The following is a 22641-nucleotide window of genomic DNA, read 5'->3' on the forward strand; positions in this document are numbered from 1 at the left end:
GAGCATTTTGCAAACCTTAGCTGTAGGCTCTGGTTGAATGAAGTGCTACTTGAGCTCTAATATTGCAGAGTGATTATGAGTGATTGTTCCATGATGCAGGAGAAAATTGAATTTTCAACAGTGCTGAAACTAGGACCTTAAACTGAGTGTGTGCTGGAGAAAACATATAATGGTAAATTTGGGCCACACTTCTTTCCAAGTTTGGGAGTATGTTACCCAACTTTATGTAGATTGCTGAATCTGTTGGCTTTGAAAGTTCCACCTTCGGTTTAGTTGTGGCTTGCATGTAGAAACCACTGACCAAAAAAGTAACAGAAGCCATCTTGAAAGTTACATTTATATTATGTTACGTATGGAAGATTGAAGAGGAAAGAATGAAAACTTTCCAAACTCATTTTGTTTTTTCTCCCCATGGTGTTTACTTTTTCTCAGCTTCAAGACCTTTTTAAAATCTCCCCCACCCTATTCCCAGATGTACTAAACAGGATAAATTTGCTACCTTGTGGTCCTGCCTCCACCCTTAGATTCTACTTAAAGCCTAATGTTTGGTTTTGTCTGCAGCCAAACACCTTTGTCTTGTGCTGTGTGGGCAGTATAAATGCAGCACCAGAGTAGTTTGAAAAAAGTAATACAGCAGGATGATGTGAGTTAAGAGGATGTAACTGTGCATCCTACTGTAAATATTTGCAATAATGCTGCTTCTTGCCCTTTTCTGTTGCAGTAACGTTTCTGAGTGCTCTGAAATGGCTGTGGCATGATGATTCTTTGCTTTTCTCAAAGGCAAAGGGGAGACAGTGTGGCGGCAGAGATGTTGATGCTGGTTTTGTATTAATTCTCTTTTTTTCCTTGAACAGCACCCTGTTGAATTGTAGGTGGTCTTTGGGCCGTTTCTTCACTCTTTCCGCTGATGATTTATTTCTGTGCTTTCAGAGTATTTATGATGTTTCTTTTATTGTTCCTCATCCATTTGGCTGCTTTTGATGCTGCAGTTTGTATAATTTTTTTCTTTTTTTTTTTTTTTTTTTTTTTTGACTGGAGTGTGAAATGTGCTAGTCATCTTAAAACATACAAAACAAGAATGGAGTATAAAATATGGATGGCCTCAGACTGGAAGAATAATGTGTCTGGAACTTTTTATGCGGTTGCAGTCTCCAACCCCAAACAACCCGTTGCCTCCCTTTGTTTTTTTATATGGAATTTATTACCTGTAGTGAATTTAATAATGTGCTCCTTTTAAATACTAACTTCATTCAAGGTGCTGTGCAGTTATTAGATAATTGTTATTTCACCTCCAGAAAGGATAGGTATTTGTCTTTCTGATGGCCAGTACCCCAGCTTGACACTGGTTTTGTTTATTCCTGGTATGAACCAGATGGGGGACTGGTGGTGGATGAGGGTGTGTGGGCTTTTCCAGAGATGGGCAACCCTTATCTGCCCAGTCACTGGGTAATGACCAGGGCACAGATGCATGTCAAGGAGATATCTTGGGGTGCTCTGAGAAAAGAAGGGCATGAAACTCAAGGAGGAGAGCAACTAGAATCACAGGGAAGGCTGCTGCAAGTAGCAGAATACAGCCTGTGAATGAATTAAGCTGGCAAAACAGTGCGTCTGCCTCTCTCTAGCAGGAGGCATACAAGACAGGGACAATTCTGCTCTGGTTCCCAGGTGCCTGCAGCTGCCACGTCCCCCGTGTGCCCTGCCTGGCAGCACATTTGGCATGAACTGCCCACAGCTAATCTAATCATAATCTGCTCCTGTGTTTCCCTTTCCCTTCCTCTGCTGCCTGGCACGTGTGGACCCCAGGAGGCTGCGAGCTCGACCTGGCCTGCTTCGTCCAGCTGATCAACGAGATGGGGGGGATGCAGCAAGTGACTGACCTCAAGAAATGGAACAAGCTGGCAGACATGCTGCGCATCCCCAAAACTGCACAGGACAGGCTGGCCAAGCTACAAGAAGCCTACTGCCAGTACTTGCTCTCCTATGACTCCCTCTCCCCTGAGGAGCACAAGAAACTGGAGAAGGAGGTCTTGCTGGAAAAGGAAATCCTGGAGAAGAGGAAAGGACCTTTGGAGGGACATTCAGAGAATGCCTACAAGTTCCATTCCTTACCCCGGTTTGAGCCCAAAAATGGACTCATCAATGGTGTGGTTCACAAAAATGGCTTCCGCAACAAGTTAAAAGAGGTGGATGTCCCGCTGAAGACGGGCCGGCGGCGGCTCTTTGCTCAGGAAAAGGAAACCACGAAGGAGGACGAGGAGGAGGAGGAGGAGGGAGTTCTTAGCGACTTACACAAGTGTATATACAAGGTAATGAGGCTGGCTCTGCCCCCTCTGTTCTGTCGAGCTGGTGATGCTGTTGTGTGGGTGGTGTCTGGGTGCACACCCAGCTGGCTGAGGGGAGCTCATGGGTTGCAGTGGCATCCCTGAGGCAGCAGGAATCATGGTCCTCATGGCCAGGCAGTCTGGTGGCTTTATCCTGATATGCCTGGCTCTTGCAGGATATCTGGAAAAGCTGGGAGGCATTATTGTCATAACAAGATGCACTGGGCTCTGCCCCCCTTCATCTCCTTGTGAGAGGCTCCCTGAATACCTCTGCCCAATTATCCTTGCAGACACAGATTTTATTTTCATTTTCTAGTGACATTTAAAGTAATGTTCTGCTTTTTCATTCCTGCTTTTTGCAAATCTCTTGTATAGGGAAGTAGTGCTGCAGATCAAAATGAACATCACTAGAAATACTACTACATTTAGAAAGGGCAAATTGAAATGCAAACAATATTTTCATCCACGATGCCAGACTTTGCTCAGCACTAACAGTCACATGGACACTTAGTCCTCCACATACCAAGTACATCCATTTACAAAGGAATGCTGACTCTTTCACTGTATTTTATTTGGCAGTCTCCTGCTCTGGAGCCGGACTTGGCGCTGCAACTCACAGTGCAATTTTGAGTTGAGTTGAATGGTGTAACTGCACTCTGAGAGAAATATAGCACTGAGTGTCTGTGCCCAGTATAAGAATATGCTGTTCTTCCCCTTCCAATCTCACTTCCATCACAAGGAAATGAAGCCAGATAGCCCAGAATGACTTATTGTTAAGCTATTTAGGGACTGCGTGAGCTCACGACTTGGGCTTTAAAAGCCTGCTTCGGTTTTCTGTTGCAGCCTGTTACGATTTGTCAGCCCAAAAATTCTTTTTACTGGGGACTCTGGCCTCAATCCGGCCTTTGAAAAGCAATCTCTTTGCCATGCTGCCCTTGGAGAGAAGCTTATCTAATGACAGCAGCTTTTGTGAATAGTGAAGTGGCATTTCTGTGCTTAATATCCTGTGCTTAAAGATGGTTAAATGAAAAACTTGGTAAACCTTACCCTGACTGCTGCATGACCAACCTCAAACTTAGTGGGGGAATGCCTTTTTCTTCTTTTCCAGTGCAAGTCCCACTTCAAAGTTCAGTAGATACAAAGTCACTCAGAAAGCAAGATTGGGATTTGTGAGAAGTATCCCAATTGGATTTAGGAAGTAAAAAAGGCAAGCAAGCAAAGTGTAGCTGGTATAACTAGTCTGAGTCTGCTGAGTAGCAGGCCTTTACCCCAAAAGGCAGAGAGCTCCCAGAATTTCTGCTGGTCACCAAAAAAAGGCTCTGGCAGTAGGAGAAGCATCAGACCCTGTCTAAGTCTGACAATACCAGGTAGAAATGTCCTGAGCATGGAGGGTGTTAGAGAGGAGCATCACTGAACCCGTGGGTGGGGGCTCTCCCCACCCACCAAAGCAGCTGCAGCACATGGAGCCACTCAGAGAATGCCCTGGGTTGTCCACTGTATTACCAGCTGCTTCCCAGACACTGGGAAGTGTCTGGTTTGATCCCATCCCATGTTCTCTGTAGTGCAGAGACTGGGAGCTGCTGTAACAGGTGATGGACTGAAGGGAAGGCAGGGCAAGCAAATCTGTGGTGGATTTCTGGAGAGATCCCTGCTGTGGAGCACCCTGTGGGACACCTGGTCAGCCTGAGTGCAGAGAGAGGAAAGAAGCTTCATTTTCACAGCACTCAGGGTAAAGCCCTGTAGGAGGACTGATGCATTAATACTGGTTATGTCACTTGGAGCAAGGCTCAAGACCCAGAAATTATGCATCAAGCTTGATGCACCAGGACAGCCCACAAGAGGTAAAATTGCTGTAGCTCATCACTAGGTTTTAAAAGACTGAGGGAATTTGGTGCTGGCATCAGTTGTAAGCAGAAAGTGCTTCATGGCATTTAATGGAAGAAGCTTTTTAATCCTGTGTCTGTGGATGGGGGAGTGTTCTTTACCTAATAACATCTTCTGAGAAAATTTGAATTTCATTAACGGAACCTGCCCTCATGTTACAGTTTCCACATATGATGGGATTGTAATGGTTCCTTTTTAAAGCACATTGCTAATTCTAATTAAAAATGAAAAACACACATAAAACAAAACAAAACACACCCCAACAAACCCATGTATGTGAAAAATGCCCAGGTAAATATCTTGGGGGCTAGAGGGAGCACATCATAATCATATGGCTGTAGTCCAGTTTAGGCCATAAAGTCTGTTTTTCAGACTATGGAGAGGCCATACATTTAGGATTTCTCACAGTAATTTCTGCAGTCAGCACATACTTGAGCTGTTTTTAGCAAGAGACATCCAGTCTTCCAGGAGCAGTTACCACCGTATCACATGTCAAGGTCAGAGTAAATCTCCTTTGTGTTAGGCTGACTTTCTGCCAGGACTCCCGAATTATTTTCAGTGTCTCTCCTTCCCTGGCTGTGAGGCGTGCTGTGCTTTTAAGTGTATGCTGCAGGCTGCTGTGCTTGCTTGCTTTACTTCTAAATAAGTGGTTTTCTTACCTGATGATTAAAATGTTGTCATTTCTAAGTGTGTGAAGTAAGCTGCTGACATCAAAGCAGCATCTGATGCAAGATTTTCACACTTCTTTCCCCAGCTTTAACTCTGAAAACATTTTTAAAATCTTTACTGGTGCTGACTGAAAGCAGCATTTGTTTCCATACAAAACAAACTGAAGGCATATTAGCAGGCTCATTAGAGGGATGCACAGAAGAAATCACAATGCAAGTTTTGCCAGCCATCCCTTAAACAGTCATGGAAATCCTATGCTGAGCTCTCTTCACCAGAGACTTGGTATTTTCATACTCCACTTAATAGGAGCCCCTCCTTTCCACCTGTGGCTATTATGAAATCTCTGGTTTCAGCTTATATTTATGTTTGCTTTAATGTCTTTAACATTCATAGCTTTGCAGTGTCCTTCTCTCTGCCTTCCCTCCAGGCTTGATGGTGATGGTTATGCTCTCCCTGGGTTGGCTCTCATGGCCCCTGCCTCAGACCTGAGAAGAATCAGGGGAGGAAATAGGAATTTGTTTTCTTAAACCTTCCTCTCTTCTTGTCCTAGCAACAGAGACTCTGCTTTGTAGCTCAAAGCTCTTAGGACAGTTGTTGAACTGCTGAGATACTTTTAAGGGTGTTGGAAAGGGTGTTTTGCTCCCCTGAAGTTCATTTTGTGTTCTGGTTAGAATGCTCCGTGAAAACATATTAAATTATTTTCTGTGTCGTCATCAGAAAATGTTAGAAGATTCCTCAGATGAAAGAAAAAAACCAAATAGCACAAACAGACAACCCTCACCCATTTAATTTGTTTTACAGTTTTTAGGAGACTAAAAAAATACCAAATTCTTGGCAGAGGAAGAAATGGGTATATGCAAGTTTAAAGGGTTAAAGTGTTCCAGTTTTTCACTTTCTTTTTTCTTGCTTGCTATATACTTCAATTTTCTTTCTTGTCTATCTGAGAAATGGAAAGACATGGCTAATCTTGGAAGATGAGACCTTAATTTTGTTTTTCTGCATAAGATGAGAGGGAGAGGCAGGGGCCTGGGAGGAGGCAGCTGCTGCAGTGTTGGTTTGCCGCCGGTGGCGGCGGTGCCTTGGTGCGGGCCCTGCGCTTTACGAGAGGTTTTGCTGTAAAAGGCTGCCACAATAAACCATTCACGAGGGCATTAAAAGATGAAGGAAATTGCTTATTGGATCACAGAGAATCCAGCTCTGAAGTTTATGGGAATCAGAGTGCCCCAGGCTCTGGGCATTTCGCAAACTTTTTTTTTTTTTGCTAGAGCTAATTATGCAGTATTCAATTTAAAAAGTGACAACGTTACAACCATATGAGCAGAGTGATAGACTTGGCCTGTGGGGGAAAGCTGTTTTTTATAGTTCTTTCTAGTTTACTCTTGGACATAGTTATTAAATGAATTAAACACAAGAAAAGGCTGAAGTGGTTTGGCAGATCTGTTTCATAATTGAAAAACTAGAAAGGTAACAGTCCAAAGAATAAAACTCATTTATGCAGAGTTTCTAAGCCTGTGGTTGCTCAGATGAGCAGTCAGGGGGCACAATGGGAAGGAGCAGCGGATCTGGTGAGGGGGCAAAGATGTTTTGTACTGTGCTGCTGTCTTTGCCTGCATCAGTGCCCTCAGCCCTTGTGTGGTGCCTGCCAGCTCTCCTGGCATGCAGCTTCCCAGCATCCTCCTTCTGCCCTGGAGCAGAGGAGGCTGCAGAGGTGTTCCTGTCTTTGCACACCAGAATATCAGGGCTGAAAGGAGCAAGTGTGCTCTTGCCTTCGAAGCCATTGGACGATGCTTCCCAGAGCTTCTGGTGGTGTAGGTGTGCAGGAAAGCAGGTGTCTGGAAACTTTGGGCTAGATCAAGCAGAAAACAAAGTCAGATCCTCTTCTTGTACAGCTCCTGCAGCAGTGCCAATAATGAAAGCACTTATTCAGCAATTTTACTGTGTTTTCCTTTTCCTGACTTTGTAATAACAGGTCTTGGTTCCTTGGCATTTGGACTGCTTTTATTGAATTGAGCATAACTAGTTTCTGAAAGCAAGTGATTACAGTAATCCTGGCAAACTTTGCTTTTTGTGACGCTCTTCCACCACATATAACATTTGATGCTGAGCACTTCTGTGAATTTTCTAAGTCTTTTTTTCACCGGCTCCTTGTACATAAAGAGCATGACCACGTAGTCCCTGGATAATGTATTGGATAATGTAAACTACTGTACTTTACTGGATAAAATAGATTTTGACTGGCTGCCTACAGGGTTCATTGTGACCTGTCATAGGAAGCTGGGCCATGTCCATCCTCTGAGTTTATCAAACACCAAGTGTTGTGCTGGACAAAGCAGTGTTCCTTCTGGGAACATTCAGTTGGTCTCTTTACACGGTGGGTTTGGGAAGTTCATGTGATTGAATTTCTGTATCTTCTGAGGTATTTTATCTCAGCAACAAAACGAGCTTTAGACCCATAACTCTTCTGGAGACTTCATCCTCTTTCCCTCTGTTGTCATCTGGGATTGAGCCTGTAAGGAAAAGAGTGTGGGCATGGGGGAAAGTAGGCATGTTTTTTAATTTTCACTTTTAATTTTATTTTATTTTTCCACAGGGTAGGTCTGTTTCTTTAACAACCTTCTACCGAACAGCAAGAAACATCATGAACATGTGCTTCACAAAGGAGCCTACAGTAGCGGAAGTAGAGGTGAGGCCAGCACAAGGGGTGGGAAAGGTTTTTGTTTCAGGGCACTGAGTATGGGGATTCAGGATAGTTGATTTTTCAAGCATTTCTCTAATCAGTTTAAGGCTGTATAGTTTAGATTTTTTAAGAAATGGTTAAATAGACATGGTGCTGATTTTTCCTTTTAAAAATTCTTTTAACATTTTAAGAAAAGGTATTGATGAGCTGAGGAAGAGAAAGAATTCTTAATCTGACATGTGCTGAAACACAGAAACCAAGAGGATCTAAATTTTGCCTGCCTTATTGTGACTTCCAATTATTTATATTCTTATTTTTAAGCAATAGTTCACGTTGAATTACACTGAGGTCATGAAAGCCTTGAAAGTAAATTTCTGGGGCTTATATTTTAAAGAGGGATATCTTGTTCAGCGAATTTAAAATGCATTACTGCTTTCTCTTACCACAGCAAGAATACTGGCGGATAGTGGAACAGAAAGATTGCCATGTAGCAGTGCATTGTGGAAAAGTAGATACCAACACCCATGGGAGTGGTTTTCCTGTGGGAAAATCTGAACCATTTTCAAGGTAGGATCCCCAAATCCATCCTCTATGTTGCCTCCCTCCTGAGCAGAGCCCATCAGGGCGGCTTGGCATTGGGAGTGTTGGCATTGGGAATGTGCACTGACTGTCTCCCTCTGTGTCACCCCTCAAACAGACATGGGTGGAACCTCACAGTCCTTCCTAATAATACAGGATCCATCCTGCGACATCTTGGTGCTGTGCCTGGTAAGCAAGTCCCTTCTCTGCTGGTGTCAGTGTCCTCTGAATGTGGTGCTGTGGGCACCAAATGCTTCTCCCTCTTCCTGTCCCCCTGTTCCCTGGCTGGGTGAGCAGACGTGCAGTTGTATGCAGCAGGTGCTATTTGAAGGGGTGAAGGCAGCCATGCAGATATAGGATTAAGGAACAGTTGAGACCCTGTTCCTGGGAAGAAGTTGTACCTGCAGTATCCCTTGCTGTTCTTGTCAGTGTTCTTGTGTGTTAGGACACAGCTGTGCTACTTCCACATTGGAAAATGTAGTCTGTGGCACTGGGAAAAACAGCACACACATTTTCTAAATGAATTCACATGAATTCTGGAGCTGCCTATACACCATTGCAGATTACTGGTAAGAAACATTGGAAAAACAGCGGAATCTCTTGTTGAGATCAGGTTTTGAGCCTGAACAAACCAGCTGGGAGAGGATACCTGAAAAGTTGAAAAGTTACGTGTATGCTTGACAACATGAAGCGACCTCCTCTGATCAATGGCAGTGAGCTTTACTTAGGGGTATTTGTAAATTCTCCTAAGAATAAAAATTTTATACAGATATTAGAAGACAAGGGCACTGCAGTTGGCTGGTAGATATTTTCGTAGTGGAAAATGCTGAATTTGTTTAATTACTCCCTGTGAATTATTCACTCTGATAGGAAGACTTAAAACTTCAAGGGTCAGCTACCAGGGAAAATAAGATTTTTGATTTAAATGCCCTCTTAAACTGTCTTTTACTGAACAAACTGAAGTTACTCAAAACTCATTTTTCAATCTCTTTGTTTTAGGAGTGACAATTCCTTGGCTAAATATTGGCATGGTCTTTTCTACCTCATGCTGGTCTCGAGACCAAAATCACCTTCCATACATTGACTACTTACACACTGGTGCTGATTGCATTTGGTAGGTATTCCTGTGGCTTTTCTTCACATTTCCTGCAGTGGCTGCCTGTAGGTTGGCATTAGTGGCAGCTTGTGTAGTAATTTTGCATGAGGGAATCTCACCTAGAGGGTCCAGTGTGTGTGTGTGTATGTTGGGGAGGGTTCCAGTTTTAATGGGAAAATGTGGTACAAACTTGGGAGATGAAAACTCCTTTCCTGGAAGAAAAGTTTCACTTGGTTTTCTGTGGTCTATTCTGGGGTCTTCATGTCCTCATGGTGGCAGTGGCATCATGGACTGTTCTTTATGTACATGCAAAGTGTGTTCTCACACATTTCTCTGATACTTCTGATATCAGGGATGCTGATCCAGCTGTCACTGAGAAAGCACATAGCCCAACAAAAAGGATTTGAAATTTGGAGAAAACCATGAAAACAGGATCTCCTCTCTCTCTAGATGTGTTAAGTTGAAGAGATGTTCTGTATGTGATCCTTTCAAGGGATGAAGGTGTGACTGCTGGATTGTGCTGAAGACCTGGGAGTTTGTCAGTTTCTGTCATGGGCATTTCATGGCCCTTCTCCCTGTGCTGTGAATCAGGAATTTGTAATCTTTCATAATAGTATACTGTCAGGACAGATCACTGAGCAAACTATGTTGTCCTCCTTAACCTTAGGTGAGTCTGTTTCTCTCTAAAACATTAATCTAGTCTTAAATGACAGTAAATTCCAAACAGAAGGTATTCAAGAAACCCCTAATTAAGTTCTGAGGCCACTCTTCGTGCTGTGTGTCAAAACATGTGACTAGGGATTGAACAGGCTTACGTGCAGACAGCTCAGATTTTAGGAAAGACTACTGTTCTGTTTTTTGAATCCAAGAGGAATGAAAGTAAAGGAGCCATTTGCTTTAACTTGATGAACTTATACAGATGAATACATTGTTTAAGGCATCTTTGTGATGAAAGCCTTGATGAAACAGGCATAGTAGGCAGGAATAACTCATAAGAAGGAAGCGAAACTCCTTTGTCTGTTGAAGCTATTCTTCAGCAAGGCTGCCAGCCTGAAGTGTCAGGCTACTATTCATTAGCTCATTACAACTTTTAATAGTGCAATAAAGCACCCAGCTGTGTTAGGAGAAGATGAATTTAATATCTGCAGGTCTCGTGCAGAGTAGCCCTGACAGCCTTGCCTTCAGTCACTGCTTTGGGGACAACAAGTGGCCACTGGGCTCCAAACATCTCCTCTGTCTTGCCAAGTCCCTCTACCACCCAGAAATCTTCTCCCTGTGCTACTCAAACCACTTGGCTTACCTGCAGATGGCTCAGCTCACTCTCAAATCTCTCAGGTTTTACCTCTTGTAGATTAAAGAGGGGAGAATTCAATTTGCATGCAGGGCAGAGGTCAGTGACCTTTTTATTCTGGAGGGATCCTAAATGCCCATTAAAAGAGAGAAGGATTTCTTGTTCTGCCAAGACATTCAGAAGTCTACACTGGCTGCTCACTTCCCACTTTGATTAGGTACATCAGGAATTGCAGATGAATGCAATTGCAGCATACACCAGTTGTAAAGGATCTCATTCCCCTCTATGCCCCAGGTATTCAGTTCCATGCACTTCTGTTCTGCCCCTCCTCTTCTCACAACCTTCCCAAGCATTTTTCTGTGCCTGTCTTGTGAGGGACTGTGCTTGAATCTTCTGTCTGTTCCAGCCATATTTTCTGACTCTAAAAGAGAAGAGTAGGTTCTGCCATGATCTGGGCTCAAATGTTTTCATCCTTGTAACGAGAGTGAAACACATTTGGGGAGCTGTAACTGAAGCTGTCACTGTTAGCATTAAAGTATTTGAGAAATGGCATACATTTAAAATTGCTGTTTGGACTTGATCCTTACTTGATCCAAGATGAAGTTCTTCTACTTCACCTCTCTATAAGCCTGGGAGTTCTTAGTCCTGATCATTGTCAATATACATGTAAGGGGTTGGTCTTCATACACCTGGGCAACCAGCTCCATAAAACTCTTCCTGTGGCTGCAATTAGCCACAGCAGATAATGTCATGTCTTCTGCCTTTTGGCTTGAGGATCAACAAACACAAATCAAAGTCATCATCAGTAGAGTGAACAGTGAAGAGGTGTTCAGATCATAGGAACTGCAGCCTCCAACAGACTCTTCAGTCAGGATAACACTGGGTGATGCACACGGAGTTAGTGCACGTACCCTGACAAGGTGTGTAAGGCCAGCAGAACACTTCATGAAGTTGCTGGAGAGATCAGATGAATGGCAGGAAGACTGTACCAGTTCCCCAAAAATCTTTCCAGCTTCATTGTCTTGTTCCAAATTTGGAAAAACAACTCTGTGCGTGGGTGTGTGTGTGTGTTTCTGGTGTTGGGGCACATGGACTCCAGGTTGAGGTCTCATTGCCTAAAGAGAAAAGGTAAGTCATGGTAAAGCTGGAGACGCTTTTGACTTGCCTGAGCATCACCCCCCAGATAGGCTGCAGGCAAGAGCAGTGACCAGTTGTCACCATATCACCTCCCTGCATCCAGAAAAACAGCAGTTCTCTGGATGTGTGGCTCTAAGACTCGAGACTCCTGTGTTACTTCTTGTCATTCTGCTGAGGGAGCAGTGCTGGCAGGGAGCACAAGAGGACAGCTGCTTCCTTGGCTTCTAAGCAGAGGAGAATGTGCAGCTTGGCAGGTTCTCTGCAGAGTTTAAAACCTTTCCTGCCACTTTGGCTGCCTTTGTCAGGTCTTCTGTTGGAAGGGAGAGGAGGGATGTGGGATTTGTTCAGTAAGCAAGGCAAGAAGGTTTTAGGCAACTTCATACACTAACAGTAGAGGGAAGTTGTGTTTTCTTGACTGTTACAAACAGAAAATGTTACTAAATGTGAAGATCCTTTGGTTGATAATAAATACAGTCTTTTATGGTAAAGATAACAACATATATTGGTGCTCACAAGATGCAAACTTTTGTCCATAATTAGTTGGTTTGGTGCTGTTAAAATGACAATCAGTCTGTTGCTAGTTTCTCTCCTCTGACTCTACAGAGGACTGAGTTTTCACATGTCTGGTTTGGGGATTTTGTGTCTTCTGGTACTTGCTGAACATGATCAGACTGAGTCTGAATAAACAGCTTCCCTTCAATCCTCGGTGTTTTACCAAAAGAATGTGTGTGAAACCCTTTGTTGAATTTCTGTCTTCTAATCAACCTGCTGGTCTGAATTGTCTGTTACTGTGTAGCTGTGGACTGTTATTTACTCCACAGTAAATCTTTCTCTTTTCCTCTGACAAAACAACAGGTATTGCATTCCTGCTGCGGAGGAGAACAAACTTGATGATGTGGTACATACCCTGCTGCAAGCCAATGGCACTCCAGGGCTGGAAATGCTTGAAAGTAATGTAATGGTAGGTTAACACTGGAGAGGTGTTCCCATCTGAGAACCCTAGGCTAATCAGGAGGCTGGTTGATTGGGGATTTATTTTGGTTTGGTCTTACACTGTAGCAATGCAGAGGGGGCTACTTTCTGTTTGCAGTGTTGACCTACATGGTATTTTTCTAACAAGGTTGTTATTATGTATTAATATAAAAACAAACATGTAAGTGTAATAAATGTCCATTTTTAATACTGTCTATAATGTATTTAGTCTCACAAAGGGAGAAGGATTTAATCAATTCATCTGCCATGACTGAAATTTTATGATGCCAGCATGGATAGGAGAAATCTAATACTTAAGTATCTTTGCCTCCTTTGTTTATCTTTTGGATAACAATTTATTTTTAGTGCATTTAAGTACAAATTGGGGAGTCCATAACAAAAAACCCTCCCTTGGCTACCCATGTTAGCATCTCACAGAAGTGCAGTAGCCAAGTCGGAAAAGATCAGATGGAAAGCTGAATGATCTGCATTGCTTTCTGTAGGAGCAGACAGAGTTCTGTCCTTGGGCACGGGGGAGTTTAAGCTGTTGGTTTGAGGAGAGGCATTTCTGCAATTGTCACTGCAGACGCTGACACATGCAGGCTGGGAGAGGGAAAGGCACCAGAGCGGAGCTGTTGGCAGAACACAGCTTTGCTCCACGAGCAGCAGCGTGGCAGCACCCAGGCTTCAGGAAGAAAGTTCCCATTGACTTTTTTCTCTCTCTTTTTTTTTTTTCCTCTGTCTTTCCAGATCTCCCCAGAGGTCTTGTGTAAGGAGGGGATCAGGGTGCACCGTACTGTACAGCAGAGCGGGCAGTTTGTTGTCTGTTTTCCTGGATCCTTTGTGTCCAAAGTATGTTGTGGCTATAGTGTTTCCGAATCGGTGCACTTTGCTACCACCCAGTGGACAAGTATGGGCTTTAAAACAGCCAAGGTAAGTTGAGAAAAGGAGTTAAAATGGATTCACGGCCCTGCCATCTAAAAGGACAGCAGACATTCCAGGATTTGGTAGCATTATGACAGTAGTGCTACAGCATCTGTTTTTCTGGACTACTAAATAAACAAAAAAAAGGAAAAAATTCTGCAAGGCATAAGACGATCCAGTGTTGTCAGAAAAGTGACTGAGTTGTTAACTGACAGATAAAGACTTGTGTATATATAAAAAATTCAGAAGATTGTTGTGCCTGCAGACCAGTTTGCAAGGAAGCTTTTCAAAAATCCCTTCAGAGCTAATGATTATACATTGTATTATGCTTACTAATTTTTTTTTTTAAAGTGATGTTTTCTAGAACCATTAGAATCTCAGGTGCAAATATCTGAATAACTGTGCTTGTTAGCTCCTATGGTAGGCAGAGTCAGTTAATACTCACAGCTGTATTGCTTGTTTTTCTCTGCCCCTTCATTCAGGAAAAGCTGTTGATCAGGGCAATTTCAATTTAATAGACTTGAAAATCCTTAGGCTCACTAACCAGTCCATCCAATACTAGATGTAAATAAGTAACCTTCCCATTCCCTTCTCACACAACTGACTGAGGCAGATTGCCTGCAGAAACAGGTGATTTGTCCAGTCATCATGATCCTGGCTACATTTCTGTGTTCTTGGACAAAGCATATATGTCACTAATTGCGTTCCCAACCTTCTGAAATACACTCTGGGTTACAGATACTATTTTGGTAGTGTTTTATAGCTAAGCCACTAGTAAATTATCCTTTACAGCTTCAGACCAAGTTACTCAGTAATTAACTGTAATATGTCCACAGTTAGGGATTGCTTCTTTAGGGTAAATGGAATTCTTCCAGCCTGGTTATACTAACTGTATATTAACTTAGTTTGAAATAAAAGGTTATTTTATTATATATTTATTTTGGGGGAAGGTGGGAATTGTGTGTATCTATAAGTAAGGCATAAGAACCTGAGCTAACCTCTCCTGTCTGAACATACATGATTATATTAACTCCATGTGCTGTATTTATCTCTCTACTGAACACTTGTTTGATATCGTGAAAATGCTACTCCTGTAAGAGACAGAAATCACTATGCAGCAATTAAACAGCTCTTGGTGCCTCAAATTTTGAAGAACAGTTTCTTTTGATTAATTTGTAAGAGCTTTGCACTTGGTAAATATAAGCTGACTGAAAATCCAGCAGATTACAGTGTATGGTAACCTACCTTGGAAATTGAAGTCACAGCTCTCACAAGCTTTACAAGAACCAGAGATAATATGTTTATATCCAAATAACTTTTGAAACATCTACCATGTTGTTCTTTTATTTCTCTTTTTTTCCCCTTCCCTTTCTGTCCTCAAACTGTCTTATGTTCTTAATTCCCTTTAATTTCGGAAATTTTTCTTTGGTTCCTCCACTCTGACAAGGCACTTTGCCATCTTTGCCACAATGCTGGCCAGGATCGTGCTTCCCAGAGGTGGTGAGATGTTGTGTGTAATGGGCAAGATTCCCCTTTTGGACTGTTAAATGAACTCTCTGATAAGCAACTGTACCTTCTGTCTGTTTGTTCTCCACAGCAATACTGACAGTTTTTAGTGTTTGATAAATTACCTTTGGTTTCATCCTGTGATACTGTGACCTGATTTTTTTATAGTGACTCTCTTTATATTACTAAAATAATGTTGTTTCATTTCTGTGTTGAATGACTGCTCAATCTCCTTTAATACATGAAAAAATTAAATTCTGCATCTGAAATGGCATTGATTTCAGTCTTACAAGCCCTCTGGAAAAATTGTTGGAATAAAAGAGTTTATATAAACACCTGTGTAAGGGGACAGTCAGGTTTAAACTAGACCATATTTGGAACAACGTTGCTGGTTTTAAAAAGCACCCTAAGAGCTCTTGAAATTTTAAGGTAAGGATAAGAAGATTTAGAATTGTGGTGGAAGAGTGTGTGTTTGGAGTGGCAAAGGGATAACTCCATAGCTTTAAATAAGGCATTGGGCAAAGCCAGTGAAACTCATTTAGGAAACTGGAGTATAGAATATTGGACTAAATTAAGGCATTCTGGGTTAGAGGTTTGGAAATAAGAGGGAATGTCTGGTTTTAAAGGAGGACTTTGGTGCTCTTAAGGCCTACCAGAAACTGTGTGAGAAGAGACTCAGCTGGTATTGTAATAGAAGAGGAAGAAGTACATAGGAAAGATGGAGTTAGTCTTCCAGCTGGAGCAGCACTGCTGCACACAAGGGAGAGCTTACAGTCCATGAGCCAGGTTTAACTCTGTTACCAGTGACACAATCCCTGTGCACTGATCTCCCAAATGGGAAAGCTGTAGTATTAGCACACCACTCCCTGGCCATCCATGGAAGATGCTGGCAGGGGCTGGACAAGTATTTCCCTGTCTGCAGTTTTAGTTGGGGTGAGGAACATGCCTTTAAAACACCACAGGTTTCCCACTCCTTGGCTCCTGTCACAGAGCTGTCCCACCCTGAGCACATGGGGTTCCTTCAGATGAAACCAAAGGGAACGTGGTCCTACAGAAGTGTACCTGATGTCCTCACTAGAAAGAGCTGTGCTGTGATGGAGAGCAGAGATTAAGAACCTTGGAAGAGCAGTAAAATGCTAAATAACCACTGCTGTGGAAGTAAATGTACAAAAAAATAACAACAGAGCAACCACCACAGTGGCTTTTGCCAGCAAGGTCATGGCCTCGAGCTTGAAACTTTTGGAAGTAGGTAAGGACAAGAGTTACAGCTGAGAGAGTCTGTGAGCATTTTTGGGAGAAAAAGCACAGAAATAAATTGAGAGGTTAAGTTCACACACCAAAAAAATAACTGATTTAAAGAAAAGCAGAGGATGGGTCAGTTTTTATCATGAAGGGAGGAGGTCTCTTTCTGCATTCTTCAGGAGTTTGTTCTAACACAGTTTAATGTATCCATAAATGACCTAGGAAGGGAAGTTAATAGCAAAGCTAATCCTTTATGCTGAGGATATTAACAGTGATGGCAGCAAAAATTAAAGCTATGAAGTGTTACAGAAAGATCTCATGATACTGAGTGATCCAAGTGAGAAAATGGTAGATGAAGTTCAGTGTTGATAAATAATAAATTTAAATTTAAAAACATAATCCTAATGTGACAGAGAGATGGGCTCTGAATGATGGGCTCTTGCTACTGAGAAAAGAGGTCTTTGGATTCCTATGGAGCTGTCAGTCAAGTGCTCTGGAGTGGCATAACAAAAATACCACGAATGTTAAGAATTAGAAGGAGAGAATAGATAACAAAAGCAGAAACTGGCACTGTGTAGTCCTGTAGGTTTCTGGAATTCAGAGCCCCTAATTACAGAAGGAATGAAGAGGAACTAGAGAAAGCACAGCAGAGATCAATGGCTAAAATTATTAATTAGCCCCTGCATTAAATACAAGAGTCCTACTCAGCCTGGAAAATGTATGACCAAGAGCAAGAGAGATCACAAGTGCCAGGCTGATGACAATTATAATGTGAATGTTCACTGACTTCTGTGACAATGAAAAATGTGTCACTAAAAGAAATAATCAGGCAGCAGTAAAAGTCTGTTGTAAAATACTTACCTGTGTATTTCACTACTGTATGGAAGAGAAAAGTGTGCCTAGGTTCAGAAATTCAGATAAATGCTGAGATTTAGCAAGTTGTGCTAAACCCAGCTTGGGCTCAGGGTGTCCCTGAGCTGTCACCCAGCTGGAGTTGACCTTGCTTGCTTGTCCAGCCACCCACTGTGTCCCTATATTCTGGCTCTGTGTGTTGCCTATGCAGAATTTTTCCCTGGATTGGAGTCTGTTCTTGTGTACACAGCCTCAGACTAATCAAACCTAACATGGAAAAATCTTCCCATACCACTCCTAACAGTGCAGCTGTTCCAACCCCACACAGGGTCTAGCAGAGCAAATGGCTTCTGAAGAATACTTTTCTTACCTCTGAACCTCTTTTGAACCCTTTTTGGTCAGCAAAGGCTGCTGTTCATCTTATGTGATAGCTATCACTTGAATGCACACAGTGGGTGCTATTAAAAATTATTATTTTATGATACATTGGTTGTGAAAAAAGAAATACCCAGAGCATATAATTAGGGTTACAGAACAGGGTAAAAAAAAATTAAGGTAAAAAAATAAAGTTTTCAGGGTTGTGTGCGCTGAGTAGGTTTTTAGCAGGTTTGACCTCTAACCAGAAATGTCACTGTCACATTGCAGCCCAGTGTTAACTCATTAGAGCTCTCTTGACTCTACATAAGCCAAAACAGACCTCTGTAGGTTCTGGGAAAATGCTGCACTTTTCCCACCTGCACATTAAATCAAGGAATTTGCCTACCTAAGGATTATCAAAAGAGTTTCAGGTACCAAAATAATTTGGTTTGTATTGAGTGAAAAACTTCACTTTAAAAGCTTTCACAGAGAAGAGCCAGTAACAGGCAGAACTGAAACCCCCTCTTTTGCCTGTTGTCTCTTTTCCCTGGCATCTGCCTGTTCTGCTAGGTTTTTTTATGTTTTAAAAGATGTGAAGTAACACCTGTCCTGGGTTTCAAGCAGGTATATATGTATAGATCTTACACTATTTGTATTTTGAGCCATCCAGTATTATTGAGCTTGAGTGATGGTGTTTCTCCTCTTGCCCTCCACAGGAAAAATTTTTAGGGAGAGAATTTTGAGGTCATTGGAACATAAACACTTCATTTAACTGGGACCAAGAAAAGATTTTACTTGTGGTTGTTTTAAAAGGCTACTTTCTGCTTCAGTTTATTAGTATAAAAACCTCAATTAATTAACTTTGAATTAGTTCTTGGTAGCATTTTATTTTCAAATTTGCTGGGAACTAATGTGACCATTTCCTCCTGTCCCAGGAAATGAAGCGGCGCCGTATAGCCAAACCATTTTCAATGGAAAAGTTGCTTTATCAGATTGCAACAGCAGAAGCAAAAAAAGAAAACGGACCGACTCTGAGTACAATATCATCGCTCCTGGGAGAGCTCAGGTAATGAATTGGGGGCCTGCTTACCTCTTATTTTCATTGACAGACTCCAGAGGTGGATGACGTGCCGTAAGTAATCCTTTCAGTCACACCTTGCCCCTACTTATCCAAGCCAAAGCCCAGCAGATGCACCTGAAGACAGGCACACATGGAAGAAGCAGCTTCCTTGGTTGCAGCTGATGTGACAGTGCCCATGGCTAGGATGTCTTAGCTCTTAAGAATTCCTTACTTTAGACACCTTAAAAAAATTAAAACTGCAGCTTACACTGGGTTTTTATTAATTCTTGGTGCTGAGAGTTGAGGTTTCCTGATGCATTATGTGAACTATGTGGTGCCAAGCAGTTAAACACCTTCCTTGAGTTTTTCAACCTCCTGGCATCAGTAGTCACTGCCAATCCATGTCTGTAGCAGGTTTTGCACCAAGGACACTTGTCTTCAGTATCAAGACTGTTATACTACAGGTGTAAAAGGTCTTTTGTATACAGAAAGTTGTCTTGGTTTTAAATAGCGAGAGCAGCTGTGCATGCATGGTCACACATCTGGCAGTAGAACTCCAGCTTTTTAAAGAGTAAATGCTTCACACTCCTTTTCCTCTCCAGTATTAAGGACACTTGTTCAGGGTTTCTCTTAAGATAGGCGAGAAAAGAAAATATAATGTTGCCTGGCTTCCTGTGTAATGATCTTCTCTTTTGTTCCCTACCATGTAGTTGCTACCTATCTTTCAAGTTTGTGACAACTGATACTCGAGATGTCAAGAAAGTTTTGATGAATGGAGTCTACAAACTGTATTTAACTAACTAGCATGTTCATTTGGAAAATTTACAGTGACATATTGAAGGGGAAAACAGCCCATGTGTTGTTTAGTGTTCAGAAAGAAATGCAAAGAGGTGTGCTGACTGCTTTACCTGCAGGTGGCTCCCCTGTGGGGAATAACCACTTTCAAGTGCCTTTTTTTTCCCCTTGAAGAGGAAGTCTGCAAGTACAAAAGGCGAAACAAATGTTGGTGTTTGCTCTTAGACCATCACATCGACCTTTATCAGAGTGGTTCTCAAACTTGTTCTTATGCATAGGTTGGAATTCACTGGAGGATGTGGATCCTTCCTGTGGCTGGTTATAGGAAACAAAAGCCCAGACAAAAAAAATCTAAAAAAAAAAAAAGGCAAAAAAAGCCATCTGAAGTGGAACACTGTGGAACATATTTTTTATCCTTTGTTTTGTTTTGCTTGTTTGTTGTGTCTCTTGCTGCTTCTTCTCCTGATATGCCTTGGTTGCTCAGTTTGCCCATGCCATTTGCTTAGCTTGGCTCTTCACTCATCTTCAGCTGTGTCTGGTGGTGCACTTTTTTATCCTCCCCTTCCATATGCTCGGCTCACTCCACACTTGCTGTCTTCCACTCAGCTGCAACCCAACCTGCTCTCCTAAAGCTGTAGAGTTCAGCACAGGAGGTATTGTCCGCCTTAGAGATGCCGCGGGTGAAGGGCAGCCGGAGGGCTTGGTGGTTGTCCTTTATTGACATCTCCTTCTTTTTTCCTGGGTGTACAGAAGACCTTCGTCTTTTGGCATAGTCACTTGCCCTGCTCCCCCTTTCCTGCCTGAAGCACCTTATGGCAGCAGGTCCTTGGTTCATCTCTGCCTCCTGATGAAGGGGCTGTTAGTCCTGACAGCCACGGCTCCTCTTCTTCAAGGTGGCTTTTGGCAACTTCAGGAATGACAGTCATGTTAACCACAGCTCCCGACTCTCCACATGGCTCGAGCAACCATCGACCTCCAGGAAGTCCTCGGCAGTCCCCACTTCTCTGTGGAGCAGTTTGAGAACCATTGGCTTGATACAGTGGTCGCTGTTAAAATCCGGAAATAGCTTTTGCTATTAGGCAGCGTTTCCCGGGCACTGGCTGTGTCTGCCATGCCTAGGGAATGGCACCAACCTCCGACAACACACTCAGGGCTTTGCTGTGTGGAGCTCAGGTTTCAGTGATGAGCGGGGTAAAGGGGTGACTGTGTGTGGCTCTGTGGTGGCTGGAGGCAGTGCCAGTGTCTGACTGTGCCCCCGTTCACAGGGACACGGAGCTGAGGCAGCGGCGGCAGCTGTATGAGGCCGGTCTCCACTCCTCGGCGCGCTACGGCAGCCACGACAGCAGCAGCGCCGGCGTGGATGGCAAGAAAAAGCCTCGAAAGTGGTTGCAGTTGGAAACGTCAGAGCGGAGGTGTCAGATTTGTCAGCACCTGTGCTATCTTTCCATGGTGGGTACAATCCTTTGTCACTCCTGGGGTACTGTCTCCCTGCTCTAGTATTCCAGGGATCTGTAGGCACTTGAGACAGCACGTGGCCACGGAGCCATGTCCTGCACTCCGTGCAAGACACAGAGGTGTTGATGTGATACTTACTGCCTTGGTCATTGGTTGCAGAAGACAGCAGTGTCAGCTGGCTTCCCACCCAGCCAGAAGGGATGAACCAGTGCCCTCAGACACCTAAGAGATGTTTGCACTACACTAGGAGGGCTAACAAAGACACCTGCAGGTTGCCAGCAGCAGTAAGTTGTGACAGAGCAGGTCTCAGGATGAGCTACAGCTCAGACATGTGCCATGAGCCTCAGGCATGCAGCCACAGCCCTTGCTGATACAAGGTCCCTGCCAGCCAAATTGCAGGGGAGATGTATCCCATCCATCAAGCTGTTTGCCAGCCTGTTCAAAAATAGCCCAAAAATAAGCGTTCTCTTTTAAGAGGGAAATGCCTACTGGCTTTTGAAGGTGTGCTGACCACTGTGGTGACACTTCCAGGCTTAGATCTGTTTCCAGAACACCTTAAGACACAGCAATGTCATTAAAAATACCAGAAGCCCCTCCCACAACCTATATACCATTTTAATCCTAAGAACAGGTATTCAGATAAACATAATGCAGTACATGTGAGTCTATATTTAGTCCTTTGGGTTTGGGAGGTTCTTTCTCTGCCATCTTTTGGGGATTGTTTTGGTTATAGATGTTTGGTTTTTATTGGAAATTAAATGTATCTGCATATAATCAGATGTGGCTGTTTCCCTCCCTAGGATAAAATATGCTGAGTTTAACATGTCTTTAGACCACTTTTTAAGTAGCATTAGTTTGAAGTAACTTTAAAATGAGTTTCTTTGAAAAAAAACCAAAATACTAACCAGAACCTCTTAATGGACCTTCTGGTGCATTTGCTCTGGAGTAAGTTTAATAATGGGAAGGATTTTTCTGTGTCACTCTTTAACAGTTGTTGTGCATAAAAAACTCCCAACTTGGTTGTGAAATTCCAAGCTGAGTGTGCAGGCCTGGCAGGTAGCCAGCTGAGCAAATGTCACTACTGCTGAACAAGACAGTAGTTAAGGAATCCTGTAGCTAAGCTGATTATATCCTTGTTCAAGGCAGCGTTTTAAGTAATGGGAAACTACTCCTTTCAGGAGATCTTTAGGACTGCATATGAGATGCTAATAAATGCATATACTGTTTGGATTTAGCCCTCATTATTATTGGTGGAGGGGTTTTTAAAATTATAAATTTGCCAACATTAGTACTGTAAAAGAGATAGCTTCTTTCTAGCTATTGCACATCCTGAATGATTTCACAATGTGCTTTACAACCTTGCAGTAAAATCCAGGTGTAGTAATTGAGGCCATAACTGAATACTGTGTAGAGAACACAGGCTCAGTTTGGAGTTTAACTGCACTTCTTCCCCCCCACCTCTGCTCTTTCACGTAGGTTGTACAGGAGAATGAAAATGTTGTCTTCTGCTTGGAGTGTGCCCTGCGGCACGTGGAGAAGCAGAAGTCGTGCCGGGGGCTGAAGATGATGTACCGCTACGATGAGGTGAGCGCGACACCGCCCTGCAGCCAGGGCTGGGTGCCCAGCAGTGGGGAGGACACTTCACTCTGCCTTTGTCCTGCTGAGGCCTCAGGAAAATAATCTTGGGTTTGGGAGTTGGTTTTGATGTGGGAAGAAGGCACTTTATTATGATTTAAGTTAAAAAAACCAAAACAACAAAAAAGGGAACATGATGACACAGATGAAACCTGAAGTATGAATTCCATGAATATGTGCCACAGAACA

At 42.9% G+C, this 22641-nt stretch overlaps 1 protein-coding gene across 3 annotated transcripts in view; it reads left to right on the forward strand.

Annotated features, from left to right (window-relative positions):
- The window catches only part of JARID2 (jumonji and AT-rich interaction domain containing 2), a 213606-nt gene that overhangs the window by 188527 nt on the left and 2438 nt on the right, over positions 1-22641 (forward strand). For all 3 annotated transcript variants that reach the window (XM_018918494.3, XM_050971579.1, XM_050971578.1), the window contains 10 exons: positions 1804-2306; positions 7465-7557; positions 8000-8118; positions 8249-8319; positions 9130-9244; positions 12510-12615; positions 13377-13559; positions 18443-18573; positions 20628-20811; positions 22294-22401. In XM_018918494.3, coding sequence (XP_018774039.1) covers positions 1804-2306; positions 7465-7557; positions 8000-8118; positions 8249-8319; positions 9130-9244; positions 12510-12615; positions 13377-13559; positions 18443-18573; positions 20628-20811; positions 22294-22401 — 1613 coding nt within the window. The remainder of the gene's footprint in view (positions 1-1803; positions 2307-7464; positions 7558-7999; positions 8119-8248; positions 8320-9129; positions 9245-12509; positions 12616-13376; positions 13560-18442; positions 18574-20627; positions 20812-22293; positions 22402-22641) is intronic.

The sequence above is a fragment of the Serinus canaria genome, chromosome 2 (genome assembly GCF_022539315.1).
Source record: "Serinus canaria isolate serCan28SL12 chromosome 2, serCan2020, whole genome shotgun sequence".
Classification (NCBI taxonomy): Eukaryota; Metazoa; Chordata; class Aves; order Passeriformes; family Fringillidae; genus Serinus; species Serinus canaria.